This window comes from Martes martes (genome assembly GCF_963455335.1).
Source record: "Martes martes genome assembly, chromosome: 8".
NCBI lineage: Eukaryota > Metazoa > Chordata > Mammalia > Carnivora > Mustelidae > Martes > Martes martes.
The window spans coordinates 25,191,916-25,214,559 of record NC_137895.1 but is presented as its reverse complement, the minus strand read 5'-3'; the positions used below and the strand labels follow the sequence as shown (position 1 = coordinate 25,214,559).

Sequence of the window (22,644 nt, the reverse complement as noted above, 5' to 3'; positions counted from 1 at the left end):
AGAGTCAATTATCATATGGTTTCACTTATTTGTGGAGCATAACAAATAACATGGAGGACATGGGGAGATGGAGAGGAGAAGGGAGTTGAGGGAAATTGGAAGGGGAGGTGAACCATGAGAGACTATGGACTCTGAAGAACAACCTGAGGGTTTTGAAGGGGCGGGGGGTGGGAGGTTGGGGGAGCCAGGTGGTGAGTATTAAGGAGGGCATGTATTGCATGGAGCACTGGGTGTGGTGCAAAAACAATGAATACTGTTATGCTGAAAAGAAATTAAAAAAAAAAGATTGTGGCAAAAAAAAAAAAGACAAAGTAATCTTTAGCAGAGTTGATCAGGAAATGAGACAAAAATCAGGAAATCATATTCCTTTATTACATATATGAAATATAAAAAAATTAACAGAGCAATATATATATATATATTTTGCAAGTCCACAGGACCTCAGGAAAAAAATATGTTCTGTATGTGAAGTTAATCTTATGGCACTGTGGCTTTGTTTTGTATATTCAAGTACAGAAGAAACTGTATGCATTGTGGTTGTGCACAGGTACAGAAGATGGCTAATAAGGAAAACTGTTATTTGGTGAACTATCACATACATTGTGTCAAAAAGATGAGTAAATATAATGGCCATACACTGTTAATAAAGATAAGGAGGAAGCTGTTTCAACATTCAGGTTTAAATACTAAACACAAAAATAAACACAAATTCTGTGTCTACAATAATTTTTGCCGTGTATACACGTGCATTGCAAATAAATGAGCTTTTAAAAATTTAAAGTCCATTTCCTCTTCATCCAAGCATATTGCTACACTTAAGATTTCTTCTTCCTCTTATTTTAAAGTCTCATCTTGTTTTTAAAAATATTTTTCATCACGGCTGGTATCTGTGGAGTCTAACGTATAGCCTGAAGATGAGACTTCATATGCAAACATGTTCTCCTTTCAGGTTTTTTCCAAGTGTTCAGAGCTATAACGTACAACTTCCTTTTGTCCACACTAGTGGCAGTGTTTCTGTTTCAGTAGGTTTTCTTACTCGCCTTTTATTTTTCTTTCTGTCCACCATGATCTTCAAACTTTCCCAACACAAGTGGTAGGTAGTAAAGTGCTTTATACAAGGAAATACTATATACATGTGAGGAGGTTCCATTTTACACTCCACAGACCAAAGTTCACACACATCACACAAAAGGCTCTTTTTTAAGAAAAACCTTTTTTTTTATATAGTAGGGCTGGGGAGTCCTTAAAATATCCTTGATTACTTTAAGTAGCACAAATAAAAGTAACATATGTGAAGCTGGAAGGAGTCCTTGTTAGATGTACTGCTTTTAATGGATTACTGCTAAATACCATACTGCTATTAAAAATACCCTTAATAGTTACGAATTACAGAATCAGTCCCATAAGAGGCAGGTATCAGTGTAGGATTTTTCATTTATCTTTATGAAACAAACTATTTAAACCTGGCCCCCCAAGAGACAGGTTAGACTAGGCCCATGCGTTGGAATATTTCTACATATTTTGGCACTTTAAAAATTCCAGTTTTGTTTTTGAGGTCTCCTATCCATTAAGTTTGTGTTTCGTACATAGAGAAGTGCCATTATGTGCGCTATACCAGCTCTATACCTTTGTTGCTACTTGCACTCTCTTTTTAAAATATCCATGACTTTTCTTCCAAGGGATGGCTTCCAGTGCTGGACAAAACTTTTCATATTCACGACTAGTTTGCCTGTCCTTACATCTTCATGTCCTGCCACAAGGTACTCCAAACCTAAAAGAGAACAAAGTTAGGGGCCATATAGTATCATAATTTATGGAAGGGGAGAGATGTGACTTCGGTGGCTTTATATGCACTGAAATAGGGTCACAGGGAGTGACAGCTGGCTCTTGATAAACTTTTACAGTGGGTTAAGTGGCTTACATGTAGTATTTCATTTATTTATTTATTTTTTAAAAAGATTTATTTATTTATTTATTTATTTATTTATTTGACAGAGATCACAAGTAGGCAGAGAGGCAGGCAGAGAGAGAGAGAGGGAAGCAGGCTCCCTGCCAAGCTGAGAGCCCGATGCAGGGCTCGATCCCAGGACCCTGGGATCATGACCTGAGCTGAAGGCAGAGGCTTTAACCCACTGAGCCACCCAGGCACCCCTGTATTATTTCATTTAATCTTGAAAATAACCCTATGAAGTAGGTATTACTGTTTTCTTTTTTTTTTTTTAAGATTTTATTTATTTATTTGATAGACAGAGATCACAAGTAGGCAGAGAGGCAGGCAGAGGGTGGTGGGGAAGCAGGCTCCCTGCTGAGCAGAGAGCCCTATGCGGGGCTTGATCCCAGGACTCTGGGATCATGACCTGAGCTGAAGGCAGAGGCTTTAACCCACTGAGCCACCCAGGCGCCCAGTATTACTATTTTCTTGTTCCACAAATAAGGAAACTAAGGTTCAGCAAGATTCAAAACTTACTCAGTGTCTATGAGTGAATAGCAGCACTCTGACATAAGCTCAGGTCTGTCGGGCCGTAGAATTTTTACTCTCTACTGTACCACTCTCTATGGTAAAGAAGTGAGGATTCTATGGGTACTTAGCATACTGCTATAAAGTGGTATTTCTTGAAAACTCACCATGTGTAGAAGTGCATATTAAGGAGGATTTTATAAAAGTGAAACAACCATTTGGGAAAACATATTGGAAGAAAGTTATGAATAATACAAAGTAATACATACATCCTATAGAAAGCTAATGAGTTTTTGGAATACAGGATGTTTGTTTGTCATATTAAAAAAAAATGAGACTTCATCAGATCTTTGTAATTCAAAATTCATTTTAAGGGTTCAAATAAAAATTTTTGGCTAATGTACAGAATAATCAAAGGACAGTCTTATTACCTATTAATCTCCTTCAGTTGGTATTTGTTATAATATAAATATTGGTATTTTGAAACAATTTTCTTCAATATTATAGGATAAGCAAAGAAGTAATTATGTTTATAAAAGAAAACTTTCCAAGATAAAGAGACATATACTTTAAAATTTAAGAGAAAATAGTAGATGTTAAAATTAAACTGAAAGTATCAATTTAAACTCATGGCTTTATATGTATATATATAAATTAATATATATTAATAAAATAAAAATAAAACATATATATTTTGTTGTTGTTGTTGTTGTTCATCCACTGAAATGACCTGGAAAAAGGTATCCCAATACCAATAAACACCTATAATAGACATATTGTGGTCTCTAATTAAACAGAGCTCACTAAAAACAAAACAAAACAGAACAAGTCTTCTTGCAGAAATGCTATTGCAGGTCCAGGACAGGAAGATACAAGGTAGCATGGGGCATCTTATTGTGCTAAAAATCGACGAAGCTCTGAAAGATTAACGGGGATCATTGTAAAAGGGCAAGGGAGCTAGCAAGAAAGGGTTACAACTTGTTAAAGCTGTGATAATTTGAGCACCAAGGAACATAACGATTGTATCTATTGAAACATACCAAATCAACAAAAATCCATAATTCCAAAATGATACTCAAAAAAGAATAATTCGGAGAAGAACTAGTTTGTCATCTTCTGAAACAACTGTTAAAATCATCCCTTACTTTGAAAGGTAAGCATTTTGGGAATTATAAGGAAAGAATTTAGCTTTTATCTTGCCTTTACATAGAAAACATATTGAATGGTAACCTATAGCCCAGCTTGAAAAAGGAAGTCCCCTTACAGAAGAATGTCAGCTAGTAAATGAGGAGAATCAGGAAAACATTGTTTCTCAAGTTCTAATGAAATTACTGATTTAGGAAGGATTACCAGTTGGTGGTAACATCATTAAATCAATGGCCAGTGGGAAACCAGATATTTGTATCATGACCAAGTAACACCACACTCATTATTTATTAGTCTCAAAAGGAAAAAACAAAACTGCCCAATGGAGGGATGTGACTGTCATCACTCTAACCCAAGGGTCAAGTTTAGCAATGCTGATGGTGGATTATCCATGTCCTATGCGCCTTCTGATATGATTTAACACAAAGTACATACCCAGCAATATCTCTAACGGATTCTGGTCAAATTATTTTGAATCTATCGAGATTTTCTTTAGAGATTACAAGAAACATGGGACGTAGAGGGACAAGCTAAATGACACCACGAGGAACCAATCAGACAAATATAGAAGGTAAAATAATCTACAGAACACTTAGCCTGGGTTCTTCAACACTAACAATTTCTTCAACAACAATTAAGAAAGGAACTGTGCTTGAATAAAAGAGACTTGAGAGACTTAAAAACCAGATATATTGTGTGATCCTGGATTGAACACTGACAAGGACAAACCAGTTCTAAAGGACATTTGGGACCAGTTAGGAAATTGGAATATGGTCTGGGCATTAGGATATATGAAAATAAACTATAATTGAAGGCAATGATCACTAACTAAATAAAGTAGGTTGCAGAATGGAGCATACTATCATTTTATTTTGCTTAAAAAGTACAGTATATACATGCACAGAGAGAGGCCTTGAAGGATTTGCACTAAGCTATTAACAGAGAGAAGCCCTGGAGGTAAGAAATGTGAAGTTTTAAATTTTCTTCTAAAATTTTATAATGTACATGTGTATAGCTTCTATAGTAAGAGGGTTTTTAAAAGTATTATTCAAAGAAATAGCTATAATGGTGTTTTCAAAAAAAAAAAAGGGGGGGGGAAATAATGGTAGAGATTTTAATTAACACCGGAGAACACAAATGTAAGATGGATCATAAGGTATTTAAATTATTTGAAGAGGGACGCCTGGGTGGCTCAGTTGGTTAAGCTGCTGCCTTTGGCTCAGGTCATGATCCCAGGGTCCTGGGATTGAGTCCCACATCGGGCTCCTTGCTCGGCGGGGAGCCTGCTTCTCCCTCTGCCTCTGCCTGCCTCTCTGTCTGCCTGTGCTCACTCTCTCTGACAAATAAATAAATAAAATCTTAAAAATAAATAAATAAATAAATAAATAAATAAATAAATAATTTGAAGAGTAACCTTAGCATCTGCATGAAAAAGAATCCCAATATTTAATTAATAGACTAATTAAAATATAATGATCTTGATATTGTTTGTAGCATACCTAAAGTAATAAAATCCTCATATAAAAATACAACAAATAATTTTTAGGAAACTTCATTGTTAAGTTTAGTATTTTAAATGAATTTACTTTGAAACTATAAAAAGAACACATCCTATAGGAGTTTGCCACTAATTTAAAGTGTGAATATATATTGAACTAATAGAAATGATACTGCGTGAAACCATTAATTATGGAGCAGCATGATGTCAAAAATTGGCATGGAAAACAATGTTATCTGTTGTATCACTTCCTAGCATTTACTTTTTTCTATTTTTTTGCTTTCGACATCTACTTTACTACATGTTTAAGGGCACAAAGTTTATTTTGTTTCCATAGAAAAGGGAAATGTAATAGTTTAGTGCTAGTCTTGATATTCTAAATTGATTGATGAATGAGTAAATGTATGTATGAATGTAGGAATGAATGAATTTGCAGGGTTGCCAATTAGATTGTTCCTGTTCAAAAAGTAGCAGAGGAAGCTAGTTGGCGTGTTAAGGTTTCCGAATTTTCTTATCAGCTTTCTTTGGCCTTAGCTATTGAACTTGTAAAAATGGAAAAACAAAGTGAAATGAAAGAGTGTCTGGTTTTGCTTTGGCAGGTTCCCGTCTTTTCTTCAAAGCGAGTAAACATGTTTTTAAGAATTCTTTGAATAATTGCACTTATGTTTTCAATTGTGATGGACTCAGTTGATTCTTTGACTCTAGCAGAAATATAGTTCACATCCTGGAGGGTGGCTCAGATGCTCAAAGCTTTTTCTTTTTTTTTTCACTGTCTTACTAAAAACTGGGCAGATTATTTTTTCTTTTTTCAAGATAGTAGAAAGTGCTTATAGGAAGAGCCTCTACACACAGATTATTAGGAAGTAGAACTTAAATTAAGGACTCTTCATTTCTTAATGTTCAAAATCTGAGATTCTGATTACTTCATTTGTTCTTCAGAAACATTTATTATTTAAAACATCGTTTCCTTTTCCTTATTAAAATTTAAATGAATTTTTAAAATATTAAAATGGTATAAAAAGATGTAAGAGATTAGTCAACAGTCAAAAACCCAAGAGTTTTATCTTTTAGATTGTTTAGGTTGGGGAGAATATTTCATTGATAGTTTCTCTTTTTTCTTTGTCACTCAGTTATCTCTTTCAGTTATTAATCAAAGACCACAGTGACTTCTTACAAACATAACTGGGGTTCCCTGGACTTTTATTTGAAAGGAATTAGATACAAAACCTAAATTATGCACCTGTATTAGCAGTGCAATTAAGACACAAATGGCAACTACATGAAATGGGAAATATGGAGGATTTTTTTAAATATGGTTTTTTTAAGACTTTGTCAGAGAGAGAGGGAGACAGAGAGAAAGAAAATGCAAGCACAAGCAGGCGAAGAGTGAGGCGGAGGGAGAAGCAGGCTCTCCACTGAGCAGGGACCTCCACAGGGGGGTCAGTCTCTGGACTCCAGGATCATAGGCAGACACTTAATGGACTGAGCCACTCAGGTGTCCCCCCAAATATGCTTGTTTTAATAGAACTTACTATCTGGGTACTATGTTATTATTTAGGTACTAGTGGTAAGTCCTAGAGATGCTATGATCAAATATCTAAATCCCATCCTCAAATATAATGAAGGAGACAGAGAAATAAGCAGCTTATGACACAGTATAAAAGTATACTTCTAGAGTGTAAAGGTAAGAATCCCACACTAACTCACTGGCTCTTCCACTATAAGTACATTTGAAGATGCAAATTCCCTTAATTTCAAGATTCTCTAAGATTCTACAATGGTTTGTTGTTGTTGTTGTTGTTGTTTTAATTTCTGCTGTTTCTAATTTGAAGCCAGAATGATCGTTTAATGAAAAACAAGATGATGAGAATTTGAGAGTTGTTTTCTATCCAGGAGACACAGATGCTTCTCATGCAATTGTAAAAAATGAATTCAATATTATTTGCACAGATGGAATTTTGCATTTGAATTTCCTCTGGGAGCAAGTTCTACCCAGGGCACTGTAATAGGACCTTGCTTTCAGGTGAAGTGTTAAGTGGCATCTAAATTTATGAAAGTGTTTTCTATGCTACTGGCACCTGGAACCAAGCTGAGACTTCTCTTTTAGGACAGAAAATACTATACTGCTGGATTTTAAAATATTTTACTTTCATAGAACATGTGGAAGAGAATAATTTTTTGATGTCAGTTCAAAGAATTCCATTTGGATTTTGCCCAGAATTCAGATGTTGAAAAGGAGAGGTACTTCTGGTGAGTTTATTTCAGTTGTGATTTAGCGAATGTTAAGACAAGGAGCAAATCAGGGGCGCCTGGGTGGCTCAGTGGGTTAAGCCGCTGCCTTCGGCTCAGGTCATGATCTCAGGGTCCTGGGATCGAGTCCCATATCGGGCTCTCTGCTCAGCAGGAAAGCCCGCTTCCCTCCCTCTCTCTCTTTGCCTGCCTCTCTGCTTACTTGTGATCTCTCTCTCTGTCAAATAAATAAATAAATAAATCTTTAAAAAAAAAAAAAAAAGAAAAGAAAAAAAAAAAAGACAAGGAGCAAATCAGCAGAGACAAAGTATTTATTAAGCTAGAAGAGTCTAATGCTTACCAGGATTGAGGATTGGACAAGTACAACCTCTGTTAGTCCATGATTCTGGATATAATGTTCGTTTTCCTCGTAAAATTTTCAATTTGGTAGATTTTAAGACTTTTTTTATCTTCACGTTGACCTCAGCATGAGATCCTTTGTCGTGAGCTGATAAAATCTTTATTTTTAAAACTGTAACAACACAATTCATAACGTCAAAGTGCATGGAATTTCATATTGCTTTTTGAACTTGGAATGACTTAAGTATGCATCTCAGAGTATAATGGAAGAGTTAATTAATGATGATGTAAATTTGCTTTAAAAATCATTAAGCTCAACTTGACAAGCACTGAGTAATATGTAGAATTGTTGAGTCACTGTATTATACAACAGAAACTAATATAAAACTGTATGTTAACTCTACTGGAATTAAAAAAAAATCTCAAATAAAAATCATTAGGAAAAAAATCATTAGGCTCACTAACTTTTCCATTGGTTTCACCTTATTTATCTATATTAACTATACTCTCCCTTCCTAGACATTTTCAATTGCTGTTTCCCATGTCATTATGCTAAGAGATTATCAGCCATTTGCCTACTTCAAACATAGTCTTAGACACATTTAGCTATCAAATCCAAATAGAAAGAAGGTGTATAGGAAGTAGAATGTTTTATATTTAGATTCTGACTATATTTTACTCTGTGGTTCATTGTGTATTTAAGTTACATCAAAGAACAAACAAAATGTTATTGCCAGAATATATTTTACATATTCTAAAGAGATTAAATAATTAAATATTGATTATTTAATCTCCTTCCCTGGATGTAAAATGCAAACTGACTGGGGTTAGGGTGGCTGTCTTTCCACATGATGGCAGAGCTTCAGTATTCTCTATAACTCATAATTCTATTATGCTATGCTCTTCCATCTGTGAATCGGATGTGGCTGGGGATTAAGGAGTGGAATAATTTGGGGTGGGGAAGAAAGTACACCTAAGGAACACTGGTTTGTAGTGTTCTATATTGTCAGAAGAGTTCTTACGTTCTCAACTATATCTTGATGGAAAATTCTGTGTATTGAGGGAACCCTATACTGGTTGGTCCCAATTCCTGAAAATATGGTTGTCAGATAATAGTTTTTTTTATAGAATCACCAAATTTTAGACTTTTAATGGGTCTTAAAAGTTCATCTAGTCTTGTTTTATGTTTGAGGAAGCAAGTTTTAAGAAATTAAGTAAACTTCCCAAATTTGCATGACCAGTCAGTTAGAGGTAGAATTTGGGCTGGAATCCCAGTAAGATATACAAATGAAGGGTATGTAGCATAGTGCCCCACTCATGGCTAACGCTCAATGAATGTTCACTATTGTTTTTCTACTAGACTATATACTCAAAGAGAACAGGGACCTCATCTACTCACTATTACAGCTTAATAAGTGTTTGCCAAAGGAATAAACAAATGAATCAAGTTTTTCCCCCCATTAGTAGAATGGGGAGGGAGAAACCATTTTTTTCCAAGTCTGTAGGTATATTGCATCTAATAAGAACAAGGTATTTAATTACGTTATTAAGAGTGTCCAGGTTTTCTTTTTTTTTTTTTTTTAATAAAGATTGGGCTCTCTGCTCAGCAGGGAGCCTGCTTCCTCCTCTCTCTCTCTGCCTGCCCAATGTAGGGGTTGATTTCAGGACCCTGAGATCATGACCTGAGCCTAAGGCAGAGGCTTAACCCACTGAGCCACACAGGCGTCCCGAGTGTTTTCTTAAGCAGAAAAGAATACAGTTGTATTAAAAGATGCCAGTGCAGTTGTTTGTAAATTTAGAGAGCTACTAAATATATGTAATATTCAAAACCAGTTGATATTTCCACTAACCTGACTACATTTGAACTAAATTTTCATTTTTTTTTGCTTTTGATAGCAAATGCCATTTTCTCTAAACTAACTTTTCTTTATTGAACACTATACATTTCAAAAATTTTCTTCTATTATTTAGCCAAATTGTCAGGTGAAAGGAGGGAAGTATGTATGTAATTTTAGATAAGATTTATGTGGTTTTTAACATTTACTTTTTTATCTTTTATGAGATTAAATACAATGTTATCAAGAACCTAAACACTTGGTTTCAGAAATCATGACTTAAAATTTTCTCTTCATTGTAATGTGTCTTTCAGGCAGTCTGAATTACGGAACAATAAAAAGCCTTAGATACTAGTCAGGAATATATACTATATCCCCCTACCAGTTACTGAGGATATAGTATGTGCTAGATATTATTCTGTCTGCTTTTCAAAAATCCCATTTTATGGGACAGGTGGCATCATCCCTATTTTACAGATGAAGAAGTCTGGAGAGGTTAAGTTACCCATACAATAGACCAGAAATCAAACCCATACAGGTCTGAATCCAAAATTTGAGCTCTTAATCACTGTGAAATAGTGTTTGAACTGATTTTTCTTAGTATTACTGTATGATAATTGGCACAGATTACTACTCAAAACTGGTATTACTACATGAAACTGGCACAGGAATCATTTTAGTGGCCAGAGACTTCCCTTTTAGATTATAACACAAAAAGCATCCATAAGAAAAGATTATGCATCATGGTTTTTCACTTTTTGTTATTTGCCTCTTTTCCTTATAGTAAGATGGCCTTGCCTTTGCTCGACCAGCTTCCTGCCCTCACCAGAACAATCAACACCATCTTTATTAAGTATTATTATGTAAGACTAATGCTTTGATATATTGAGAATGCCATAGACTAAGCTTCCCAATTCCTAAAAAAACTCTTTGTACTTGGTTTGAATAGGTTCTTAGAAGCATTCAAGGACTTCAGACTTACCATATGAATATTTCATCCCACAGAATGCCTTGGAGTTTCCTAACACCTGTTCTTTACATTCACATTTACCTACAGAAAGTAAATGAAAAATAGTGTTAGTTATTTAGAAACGAAGAAGAGAAAAAAAAAACCCAGCAAGTAAACCCAGGTATCATAACTCATTTTTTAAACTGAAGTATAATTAACATACAGTGTTATCTTAGTTTTAGGTATCAGGTTGTAGAACTCTTTAAGGCTTAAGTGATTCATACAACATAATCCATAAATACTAAGAAATCATAAAAAGTCATTCAAACAAACCATTCAATAAGGTATTGACTTAAGAAAAACAGAAGTAGGAACAATGATATATTTTAATGCTTATAATTGATGTTATGACAGATATAGTCCAGTATTAAGATTCCATGCTAATGGAATGGAACAACTGAATAGATAAACTAGAGGAAAGACAACTGTCTTTTTATAATTAATGTTCACCACAGCAGAAGTCAAATATAGTGAAATAATTGAGCAAGTCCTTTGAAGGTAATGCCATCCAATTTAAAAGTATTTTTGAGCACCTATTATGTGCAGGACATGATGCTATATACTTCAGAATATATAAAGATGAGCAATAAACAATTCTTGTCTGAAGGCTTATAATTCATTAAGGTGAATAAAGCAAGTGTACACACAGTGATAAGTGTTCTAAGACAGGTTCAATATGCTTGGGTGGGAGGGCCACATCTTGGGAAGATGGGAAAAGGCTACATGGCCGAAAAAGGTTTTGAAATGGACTCTGAAGAATAGGTAGGGTGCTTTCTCCCAACAGTTTAAATAATGTCTGACTGTTATTTTGTGTCAGACATTTGCCAGGCCCTGTGGAATACCTTTGATAGAGTCTATACATGGCATTCTCAATGATTTATCTGCTTCCTCTCTAAACTGTGATCCTTGATGATGACAGTTATGTCTTATTTATCTTTATATTCCTAGAACCCAGAAGGGGTAGAATTTCCCTTCTTACTTACTTAACAATTCGATATAATTTTATCATCCCTCTCCTTCTGCCCTCATGCATTGCATTTTTTAGGCATTGAGTGGCATGGAAGTTGGTAACATTTACTAAGGAGCAGTTACTGTGTGCCGGGCACTATTTTAAGTGTTTTATATTTATTTACTCATCTAAGATTCTAACAGGTAGAAATTTGACAAGAATGTAGAGATAAAAGAGTGAGGAAATAAATGAAAGAGAGAAGGGCTGAGTGTGTTCATGGAAAAGTCAGTGGTTCTGTTTTCCCTGGATACAGATTGAATTGTGGATAGTAGTAGGTACCATGGAGGACCTTGATTAATAGGCAGTTAAGGCCTGAACTTAATTTGTTAGAGAAAGAGGATTTTTTTTTAATTTGAGTATAGTTCACATACAATGTTACATTAGTTTCAGGTGATTCAACAAGTTATATGTTGTACTGTGTCTCCACAAGTGTAGCTATCATCTGTCACCATGCAGTGCTGTTACAATACCATTGACTATATTCCCTATGCTATGCCTTTATTACCATGACTTACTAATTTCATAAATGGAAGCCTGTATTTCCCACTCCCCTTCACCCATTTTGCCCATTGATAAAGGGGAATTTTCAAAGCTTATCAGATTGAAGAAATTACATGAAATAAGACATATACCGTATCAATAGTACTGAAATGGAGAGAAAATGGAAGTAGGGACTAGTTAGAAGCTGATGAAACTGATGACAGCAACAGTAACTGAATTGAGCGTCAACCATAAGCCATAAATTATATAAGGAACGTTATGATCTTGTTTAATATTTATAATAACCTTATGAGATAGACATTATTAACAAATGAAAAAAATAAAGGCTCAGATATGTTAATTAGTTTGTCCAAGGCAACATAACTAACAAGTAGAAGAGCCAGATTTTTAGCCTGGGTTTAGGAGAATCTGAAGCCCCTGATCTTTCCACTGTACTGTCTTAAGTCAGATGAAATGTGGCTCAGCTGAACTAAAGAGGTGGCTGTAGGTCTAGAGAGGAAGAAATTTTAAGGGAGGCTGCAGACTTAGGGTTGGATTGGAAGAGGAAGCCTAAGATTGAACTTGGAGTTTTCCTGTTACCTTGGAGTCTAGGTGATGGAAGATTGAAGTATTACTAACAGAAATAAGGAAGTTAGGAGGAGAACACTTCAGGGGTGTACAACTTAAGGCTTTTTGTAGCAATCAGTGGTTTAACTTAATTGTTGAAGGGATATGGAGTAGCTCACAGAGAGGAGAAAAAGCTGAAGAACCAAAACTCAGAAAAGGCATGAATCAGGAGAGCTGCAGAGATGTAGGTAGTAGGAGCTGTTGTGCAGCCCCTTTTATGGATTTGCTGTTGGAATCATGAACTGGGATCACTTTCAGACCTTGTCCCTTTCAGCTCAAGATTTAAATTCCGGGGAGAGCACATCTGATTGGCCAGGCCAAGACTGTATTAAATGGAGTGCAGGGAAGTGTGGCTCCCCAGAGCAAAATTGGGTTGAGCTACCACAGAAATAGCAGGAATAAAGAGGAAATGGATCTGGTTAGGCAAAAACAACAGATGTCTAGTATGAGGAGAATATAATGAATTAGAGTTGCTGACAAAACATCCACGTGGAAATGAGAGTATGATTCTGGTGAGACGAGGTTGGGTAGACATGGTGATGTGGCAAATAGTGACATATTGGCTCTAACTAAAGCTGCTCTAGAAACTAGATAATGAGATATGCAAGTGGAAAATCACAGTGGAATTAAATAGTGGGAATGAGAAATCTGAGGTGCTTAAAATTAGCTGTTGTGACTTGTTAAATAATATTGCATATAATCTAAACCTGGCAGAGAGGGTTACTCATTCAGAAATTGGAGTAACCTAAGTAGATAGCCTGTGGCCTTTGATAATTCCACCAAAGCTGGAGGGTATGGTAACAACCGTGCTAAAAAACCTGCTGGAACTCCAAATGGTATATATTATTACTTAACTGATGTTTTTCGTTGTAGTCCTTCAGCCAATTAGAACATACAAAGTTCTGTTATTTGAAGATCTTTTTGTGGTCGTTTTCCAGTACTCCCTTTTCATATGTTAAGAAATCAGACATTAAATTTTTTTCATAAAGATTACCATTGTAATCATTTTTTAAAAAGATTTTATTTATGTATTTGAGAGAGAGTGGTGGGGAGGGGCAGAGAGGGTGGAAGAGGGAGAGAGCCCTTTGCGGGGCTCAATTTCATAATCCTGAGATCATGACCTGAGCTGAAACCAAAAATCTGATGCTTAACCAACTGAGCCACTCAGATGCCCCTAAAATTTGTTTTTGAATGAATCTTTGTTGATTAGGCTTTAACCCAGATGTGTTTTCTTAAAGGAAACCTGGAAGGGAAGAAAAACCTAGTTAGTATTAATATTGAGCTATTAGAATACTATTTACAGTTCTGTGGTACTGGTTAAAACCAGATTTCTTGTATAAATTCTGTAGAACTATTTAAAGCCAGTTTTGTTGCACAAGTTCTATGGTACTAATTAAAGCTAGATTTGTTGTACAGGAGTAAAATTTTACATCTAATGTTCTCTATCTCCTAGGAAGTAGTAGAAGTTAAGGGTATCTTGTTGGTATAGTGCATTATATTTCTAGTTTGGGAAACTTATGGTAGGTAAATAGGTACGTAGGCACGTATATTTGAGAATGAATTATGGTGCTTCAAAAACTGATTACCATTCTTTTTCTTTTGTTTAAAAAAGGTGCCATGAGCACAGCACTATTCTATACCCAATGGGAATACTGATATTTAGCAGGAAACCGAACAATGGCTTCCTCAAACTGGAGCTCTTCCAGATGAATTTCAGAGACTCTCTAGGGGTATTACAGACCTAACAGCTGTTGTGGATGAGAGTCTAGAGTGATTCTGATGCCAGCACGTTATGTGCTGAGTTGGTGTGTTGCCAGCTCCCTAGTAACATGATTGGCTTAATGAATGTCCTATGGTCCTAAACACTTGATTTTTACAGATTTGGCTTCGCAGGCAAAGTTGAACAATTATGAAAACCATTGTGTTAGAAAAACAGAAGGAAAGTTTCAAAAGTGGTTAAAGTTAAAATTACAGAATTCAGACTATTTAGCATTGAGGCCAAAAATAAATGGGAAAGATTTTTCTTTTTCAAATGTTAAAAAAGATGAGTATGACTACTTTGTATTCCTTCATCTTTCCCACATTCTATCCTATTGTGAACTAAAATGAAACCATTAGGAAAATGATCATAAGATTATGTTAGATGAAAAAAACCATGACACAGAATTGTAAGTACCAGTGTTTCTCAAATTTGGGTTCTTGATTCTTGAAGAGTCCATAAGTTTTCTATGAAAGTGTATTAAAATTGTTGTTTCTTACTCTGCCCCAGTGACCCTGGTCTCCTTGCTGACCTCAGGGCTTTTGCACTTGCTGTTTCTTCTGCCTAAACTCTCTTCCCTCTTTTATCTGTATACCTCACTCTCCCTCTCTCTCTCTCTTTTTTTAGTTTAGTTTAGTGGGTTTTTTTTTTTAACCTCAGATGTCACCTTCCACAGGATTTCCCTTGATCATGTTTTTTTTTTTTTTAAGATTTTTATTTATTTATTTGACAGAGAGAGAGAGATCACAAGCAGACAGAGCAGCAGGCACAGAGAGAGGGGGGAAGCAGGCCCCCCACCAAGCAGAGAGCCCAATGCGGGGCTCGATCCCAGGACCCTGAGATCATGACCTGAGCTGAAGGCAGAGGCTTAACCCATTGAGCCACTCAGGCACCCAATCACGTTTTTTAAAAGTATGTCCCTCCTGGCCACTTATCATCTCCTCCCTGCTTTATTTCTCTATTGTATTAGATAATATGACACTAAATATTTTACTTATTTATTAGTTGTCTTCTTCCACAAGAATGTAGGCTCCTTGGAGCCTGTTTATCTGTTTTTATCTGTTCTGTTCTCTTACTGTATTTACAGTACTGGCATACATTATGGGTATTCAACAAATATTTGTTGGGTAGATGAATGAATTTATAAGGAATTACTAATTAGCGAGAAAATGACAAAATTGGAAATACACAGAAAAAGAGACCTGAATGGCCAAGAAAGCATGAAAAATTACTAAAACTGTTAGTAATCAGAAAAATACAATTTAAAATGGTGAGGTCCCAGTCCATAATCATCAGATTGGCAAAAGTTGAGAGATTTGATAATGTTAACTGTAGAAGCCCAAAAATATTAAATGAGTTGAATTGCGTCAGCATTAGTGAGGTAGAATAGTGCTTGGTCCCTTGTGTGTGTTATATAAAAATTTGTTAAACAAATACGAAGTATCAGTGAGGATATGAAGCAACAGGATGTCATACTTTTTTTTTTTTTTTAAGATTTTATTTATTTATTTGTCAGAGAGAGAGAGAGAGAAAAAGAGAGAGCACAGGCAGGCAGAGTGGCAGCAGAGGCAGAGGGAGAAGCAGGCTCCCTGCCGAGCAAGAAGCCTGATGTGGGACTCAATCCCAGGACGCTGGGATCATGACCTGAGCCGAAGGCAGCCACCTAACCAACTGAGCCACCCAGGTGTCCCAGGATGTCATACTTTGCTGGTAGAATGCAAATCTGTATAACCACTTTGGAGATCTATTTGGCAATATTGGTAAATTTGATAAAAAAGGATACTTGTGACCCAATAGCGGCTGGGTTATACCCTCGGAGAAGGATCAACAAACATTTTCTATAAAGGGATAGATAATGAATGTGTTAGGATTTATGGGTTAAGAGACAAAATTAAAGATACTATGCAGGTGTTAATATAACTACTTAAATTATAACTATAAACATTAGAGCAGGTATCTTGTGCAGTGTAGACAAACAGTCAGCAGGCCAGATTTGGTCTGAGGGCTAGTTTGCCAGCCCCTGCTCTAGTGAAACTCCTTAAATTCACCAAATCACATTTAAGACAGCATTTGTTGGGGCACCAGGATGGCTCAGTTGATTGTGCTCCCTGCTGGGTTGGGAATCTGCTTGTCTCTCTCCCTCTGCTCCTCCCCCACCCTCCAGGGCTCGCTTTCTCTCAAATAAATAAATAAAATCCTTAAAAAAATTATTTTAAAAAAAGAACATTCGTTGTAGCATTAGATATAACAGTGGGAAATTGGAAATTAAAAATATCCTAAATGACAAACAATGAGAGAATTAAAAGTGTCATATTCAAATAACAGAATGCTTAAATCTAAAAAAATACATATTCAGAGCAAAGAAAAGTTTTAAAGGCATAGGTAGGTTATCATGTACATGCAATTTTAAAAACACTTTCTATTTATAGAAGTAACAAAATAGTAAAAACATGAAAGTTAATGATAAATACCAAAATTCTGGTTAGTGGCTTTTCTGTGGAGTAAGGAAGGCTAGTAAAGTTGGAGATTGGTACAGGTCATCAAATGTATCTATAACACTTTAAAATTTAAATAAAAATATGAAACAATTATGGCAAAACTTAAAATTTGGTAACATTAACAGGTGTGTATTTGGGTGTTCACAATACATTTTTGGCATTTGTGATGTTTAATAAAAAAAATTTTTGGTGAACATTTCACAATACATACAAATAAGGAATCATTATGTTGTACACCTAAACTAATAAATTATATGTCAATTATACCCCACTAAAAAAGTTTTTAAAAAATTTATTATTAAGTTTCCTTTGGATCAGTTGGGAAGCACTTTATAACCAAATGCTTACACAAGATTTCATGCCCACATTTGTGTTTGTGTTATGGAGCAAGTTGGTGCTGAATAGAACGACTTGCCTTTCTACAAGAAAAGAACAGAGGCGGGATGAACACAGAAACCATGTATTCACACCAATATCACAGCATGCTCATCAAACAAAGAAACAGATAAACATCATAAGAAAACGGAGTCAGAGGAAATAGTATATAGACTTGGTAGATTTAAAGAACCATATTTATGTAGGAAAGAGTGTTTTGGCTTCAGTAAAAATCATTTTTCATATTCAATTAATGGTGTTAATTTGAATTTTATTAGTTTTGTTATTTGGCTTATAATTAGTTTGTAAAATTATTTTTGTTTTCTAGTTGCAAAAAAGATAAAACATAAGGAGTTCACCCTTAGCTTTGTGTATATTAAGTTATGCTAGGTCTATAATAATATTTTTCCTTTAAACGAATTTCTCCATTTCCAAACTGGATATATTCAATTAGCTCTCACCCATGTAAAATAGTATGTTTTAGAGAGGGAAACAAACCAAAAATGTAATGGTTTGGGTAATGAGATTTGATATTTTTTTACTGTGGTGTTTTGAATTTTCCAGATTTTCTATACTAATTAGAAATGTTACTCTAATAATCAGAAAATAAACAAAATCTTGTTAAAATACTCTTTGGCTCTCTTTAAGAGTTTTATGCTTGTCGGCAAGGGTGTCACTACTTTATTAACCTGAGAACTAAAGAGTTCCCCTGCTAGGATCCAAGGGTTGTTTTCTAATTTGTCATGAATCACTGTTACTGGAGACTAGACCTGGAAATATGATAACTGGTTATATCCATTGTCTCACCTGAGTGTCGAAGTGCAGAAAATCCTTGCTCATCCTCCCACTCCCAGGTTGGTTCGCTTTTATTGTGCATGGGATGGAAGTGAGGAATTTCATGATACCAGTCTATGTCTGTGCTGCTAATAAAACAGAAAAAGATGAAGTTAAGGACTTTCTTAGAACTTGAATGAAATGAACATATATATGGAGACTTAAACCTAATCGGGTACCTTCCCATCCTTTTAGTTTTCAGAAATAGTGTTTTAAGGGCCTATTATTAAGAATAATTTATTCTGCAAAATGAGCCAGACCATTTCTAGAATCTTACAAGAACAAATTACTCTGCAATTTGACAAAGATTCTTTAAAATACTGTGCAAAATACATTTTTGCTCCACTGACAGCATGTAAGATTTTCCAGATCACTATCAGATTGTCAGAAGAATCTGAATGACACACAGACAGAGCAAGAGCCATGAGCATTCACCTGCTGATGCAGTCTCCTGTGAGTGGGTCACAGCTCCCTGCGCAGTCACAGGGCCTACAGCCGTAGTCTCCGAAGCCCCAGTACCCCACCATACACCTGTCACAGTGTGGTCCTGCCACCCCAGGCTTGCAAGGGCAGTCACCATTGCTGGGGTCACAGAAGGTTACTGAGCTGAAAGGAAGGACTGCTGATCCAACTGGATGACAGGAACACACTACAACAGAGAGGACACACAAGGATCAGTGAGTAATTGGTTATCTGTGACCTGGTTTCCCTTCACCACCCAGCATACCTCTAAGGCTCCCCTGTTAGACAGTTGGTATATGCTCTGAGAATGAAAACTAGTTAAATTACAGATGAGAAGATAAAATCAGGAAAGCACATTTGCTGCAAAATGAACTACATTGTTTATTCTAAATTAGAGGGCATTAAATATGAATGGATTTTGCTTGGGGTGTTGAGAATGAATCAGCAAAGAAGACAAAGAAGGAGTTAGCCAGAAAGGAAAACAAATCATGAGAGTATGGTGTTCTGGAAGCTAAACAAAGTTTCAGCATCAGGTAGGCAACATCACCTGTGTTAAATGCTGATAATCCCAAAAAGATGGGGATTGGAAATATATTTTTGCATTTGACAAAATGAAGACCACTGGTATCCTTAATAGGAAAAGTTTCACTCTATTGATGAGTGGTGAGCCTATCTGAAGAGAACTCAGAAGATGGGAGTAGAGGAATTTGATCATGAGAGCAGACAGCTCTTTTGAGAAGCTTTTCTATAATGGCATAGAAAACTGAAGGGGGATATGAATGTAAGTGAAGGTTTGAGTTTTTGTTTTGTTTATTTTAAGATGAGAGAAATTGCAACGGGTTTGATGTTGATGGGAATGAACCAAGAGAAAGGGAAAAATTGATCACCTGAAGAAAGCTGGGAGCATTGTTGGAGGGATATTTAAGCATACTGGAGTAAGGCAGACAGACAGGATCTGGTGCAGAAGAGAAAGCGCTGGCCTTGGGTAGGAACATGATCAGTTCATAGTAACAGGATGCAGGGCAGAGCATAGGGACTCAGATGCAGGAAAGTGGATAAATGCAGTAGTGGAAGCTGGGGAATTTTTCTTCTGATTCCTTGTATTTTCTGGATGAAATGGTAAGCAAAGTCGTCAGGTGAGAGAGATGAAGAGTGGCAGTGGGAGAGTGAACGAGAGACACAGAAAATGAAGTGTAATTTCCAGGCACATGAAGGCTACACTTGAGATCAGTAGCCATGAATTATAGTGATGTAGCCGAGAGGGTTCAGGTTTGAGATGGAAGAAAGCTGGATTTAACTGGCACAGTGTTATGGGCTGACTATGTGCCCTCCAGATTCATATGTTGAAGCCTGTGCTCCACTGTGATTGTATCTGGAAGTGGGATCTTTGGGAGGTTTGGATGTGGTCTCAAGGGTGATGAGATTACTGCCCTTCTATGGGGAAGAAAAGCGCAGTGCTCTCTTCTCTGAAGGATGTGAGGCTACGATGAGAAGCTGGCAGTCTACAACCCAGAAGAGAGCACTCAGCAGGACCCAACTGTCCTGAAGGGTATCTAGATCTTACGGAGATTTCATGAGGCTGAAATGATTTTAAATGAAATTACTTCAGCAAGATACGTAGTGCAGTCTGATACCTACTAGGCCAATTCTTCCTGCTAAATCTTCTCAACCAATAATACTCGAGATTCCCACTTCCTTCTTTATCCCCTTGGAAACATTTTCTATTAATTTATTCCTTTGTCATTAAAATAACAGTTTGGCTTCAATCTGGCTTCAAATCTCTACTGACTGTGTGACTTTTGGCTGGATATCTCGCTTCTCATTATCCCAGTTTCCTTGTCTTTAAAATGGAAATGAGAACCATATCTATCCTTATGCGGTTGCTATACGGATAAAAGGAGATCATGCATGTAGTGTATGGCTACATTAGTGCGGTGTCTGACACATGGTTAATTAATAGTGAACTAACAACTTAATTCAATAAATAATTCTTGTGGAGATATAGGATCTATGCTTGTGTAAGTAATGGTGCCAGCCCTTAAGGAATTCATGGTCTTGTTGGGGAAAACAGGAGTAAATAAAAACTTTCCATACACTCTGACTAGGTACTCTAAAGGAGGCCTGTGCATTCTAAGGGAGCACAGAAAAGAGATCACAGGCTGAGGGAATCACATGGGGATTCTTTTTATTTTATTTTATTTTATTTTATTTTATTTTATTTTATTTTATTTAAATTCAATTAATTAGCATATAGTGTATTATTAGTTTGAGGTAGAGGTCAGTGATTCATCAGTCTTATATAACACCCAGTGCTCATTACATCACGTGCCCTCCTTAATGCCCATCACCCAGTTTCCCCATCTCACCACCTCCCTCCCTCCCTCCCAGCAGCCCTCAGTTTGTTTCCTATAGTTAAGAGTCTTTCATGGTTTTGCTCCCTCTCTGATTTCATCTTGTTTTATTTTTCCCTCTCTTCCCCTATCATCCTCTGTTTTCTTAAATTCCACCTTTCAGTGAGATCATATGACAATTGTCTTTCTCTGACTGACTTATTTTGCTTAGCATAATGCCCTAGGGTATAATGTGCCATCAACATTGTTGCAAATGCCAAGATTTCATTGCGAAGATTTCATTTTTGAAGGCTGAATAATATTCCTGTGTGTGTGTGTGTGTGTGTGTGTGTGTGTGTGTGTGTGTACATATTGCATCTTCTTGACCCATTCATCTGCTGATGGACATGGACATCTGGGCTCTTTCCATAGTTTGGCCATGGTGGACATTGCTGCTATAAACATTGGGGTACAGGTACCCCTTCAGATCACTACATTTGTATGTTTGGGGCAAATACCTAGCAGTGCAATTCCTGGGTCATAGGGTAGCTCTATTTTCAACTTTTTGAGGAACCTCCATGCTGTTTCTCAGAGTGGCTGCACCAGCTTGCATTCCCACCAGCAGTGTAGGAGGGTTCCCCTTTCTCTGCATCCTTGCCAGCATCTGTCATTTCCTGACTTGTTAATTTTAGCCATTCTAACTAGTGTGAGGTGGTATCTCATGGTGGTTTTGGTTTGTATTTTCCTGATGCTGTGTGATGTTGAGCATTTTTCATGTGTCCATTGGCCATTTGTATGTCTTCTTTGGAGAAATGTCCGTTTATATCTTCTGCCCATTTCTTGGCTGGATTATTTGTCCCGAGGGGTGTTGCATTTGATAAATTCTTTACAGATCTTGGATACTAGCCCTTTCTCTGATAAAACTTTGCAAATATCTTCTCCCATTTTGTCGGTTGTCTTTTGGTTTTGTCGACTGTTTCCTCTGCTGTGCAAAAGATTTTTATCTTGATGAAGTCCCAATAGTTCATTTTTGTCTTTGTTTCCCTTGCCTTTGGAGATGTGTCTAGCAAGAAGTTGCTGTGGCTGAGACTGAAGATGTTGCTGCCTGTGTTCTCCTCTAGGATTTTGATGGATTCCTGTCTCACATCTAGGTCTTTCATCTATTTTGAATTTATTTTTCACATGGGGATTCTAAAGAAGGGGTTATTTAGATACCTGAGCTGATCCTAAAAGGTGAGTTCCTACTTGGCAAGCTGAAAAGGAGGGGGAAGATAGGCAGCTGTGTATTCCAGTCTTTAGATATTCTCCCCATTGCATTTATTTTAAATAATTAAAACAAAATTTAATTGTGATAAAAGACACCACAAAATGTAGCTTCTTCACCACTTTTAACTGAATAGTTCATCATCACTGCATTATATGTGTCTGCATTATATGTGGAAGATCTTCCTGCTCCCTGAAAATGGGAAGCTCTTTCCTGCCCCAGTGCCCCTTGTCATTCCTGTGTTTTCTTTCCCTTCTTGTCCATCTGAACCCTGACATCCTTCTTTGTCCCACTCCCTCCAGACAGTTTAGTACTCTCCCCTCTATGCTGCCTCTGCTTTTAATGTATATTTCTATTTTGTGTGCATCATAGTCCATTATTATTATTTGTTTGTATGTCTGTTGCCCTTACTATGAGACTCTGGACTCACTGACAGGATTTTTATCTTATTATTTTTGTTTTCCAGTCCCC

The 22,644-nt window shown here is 36.4% G+C and overlaps 1 protein-coding gene across 2 annotated transcripts in view; it reads right to left on the bottom strand.

Moving 5' to 3' along the window:
• Nucleotides 1-351: 351 nt before the first annotated feature.
• Nucleotides 352-22,644, bottom strand: part of NTN4 (netrin 4) — a 121,586-nt gene continuing 99,293 nt past the window's right edge. The window contains exons 6-10 of one of the 2 annotated variants that reach the window (XM_080809925.1): nucleotides 18,553-18,766; nucleotides 18,091-18,206; nucleotides 10,509-10,577; nucleotides 7,693-7,863; nucleotides 352-1,771 (exon numbers count right to left, since the gene is read on the bottom strand). In XM_080809925.1, the coding sequence (XP_080666051.1) occupies nucleotides 1,635-1,771; nucleotides 7,693-7,863; nucleotides 10,509-10,577; nucleotides 18,091-18,206; nucleotides 18,553-18,766 (707 nt within the window). In that variant the 3' untranslated portion in view covers nucleotides 352-1,634. The remainder of the gene's footprint in view (nucleotides 1,772-7,692; nucleotides 7,864-10,508; nucleotides 10,578-18,090; nucleotides 18,207-18,552; nucleotides 18,767-22,644) is intronic. The other variant, XM_080809926.1, reaches the window with a different exon arrangement.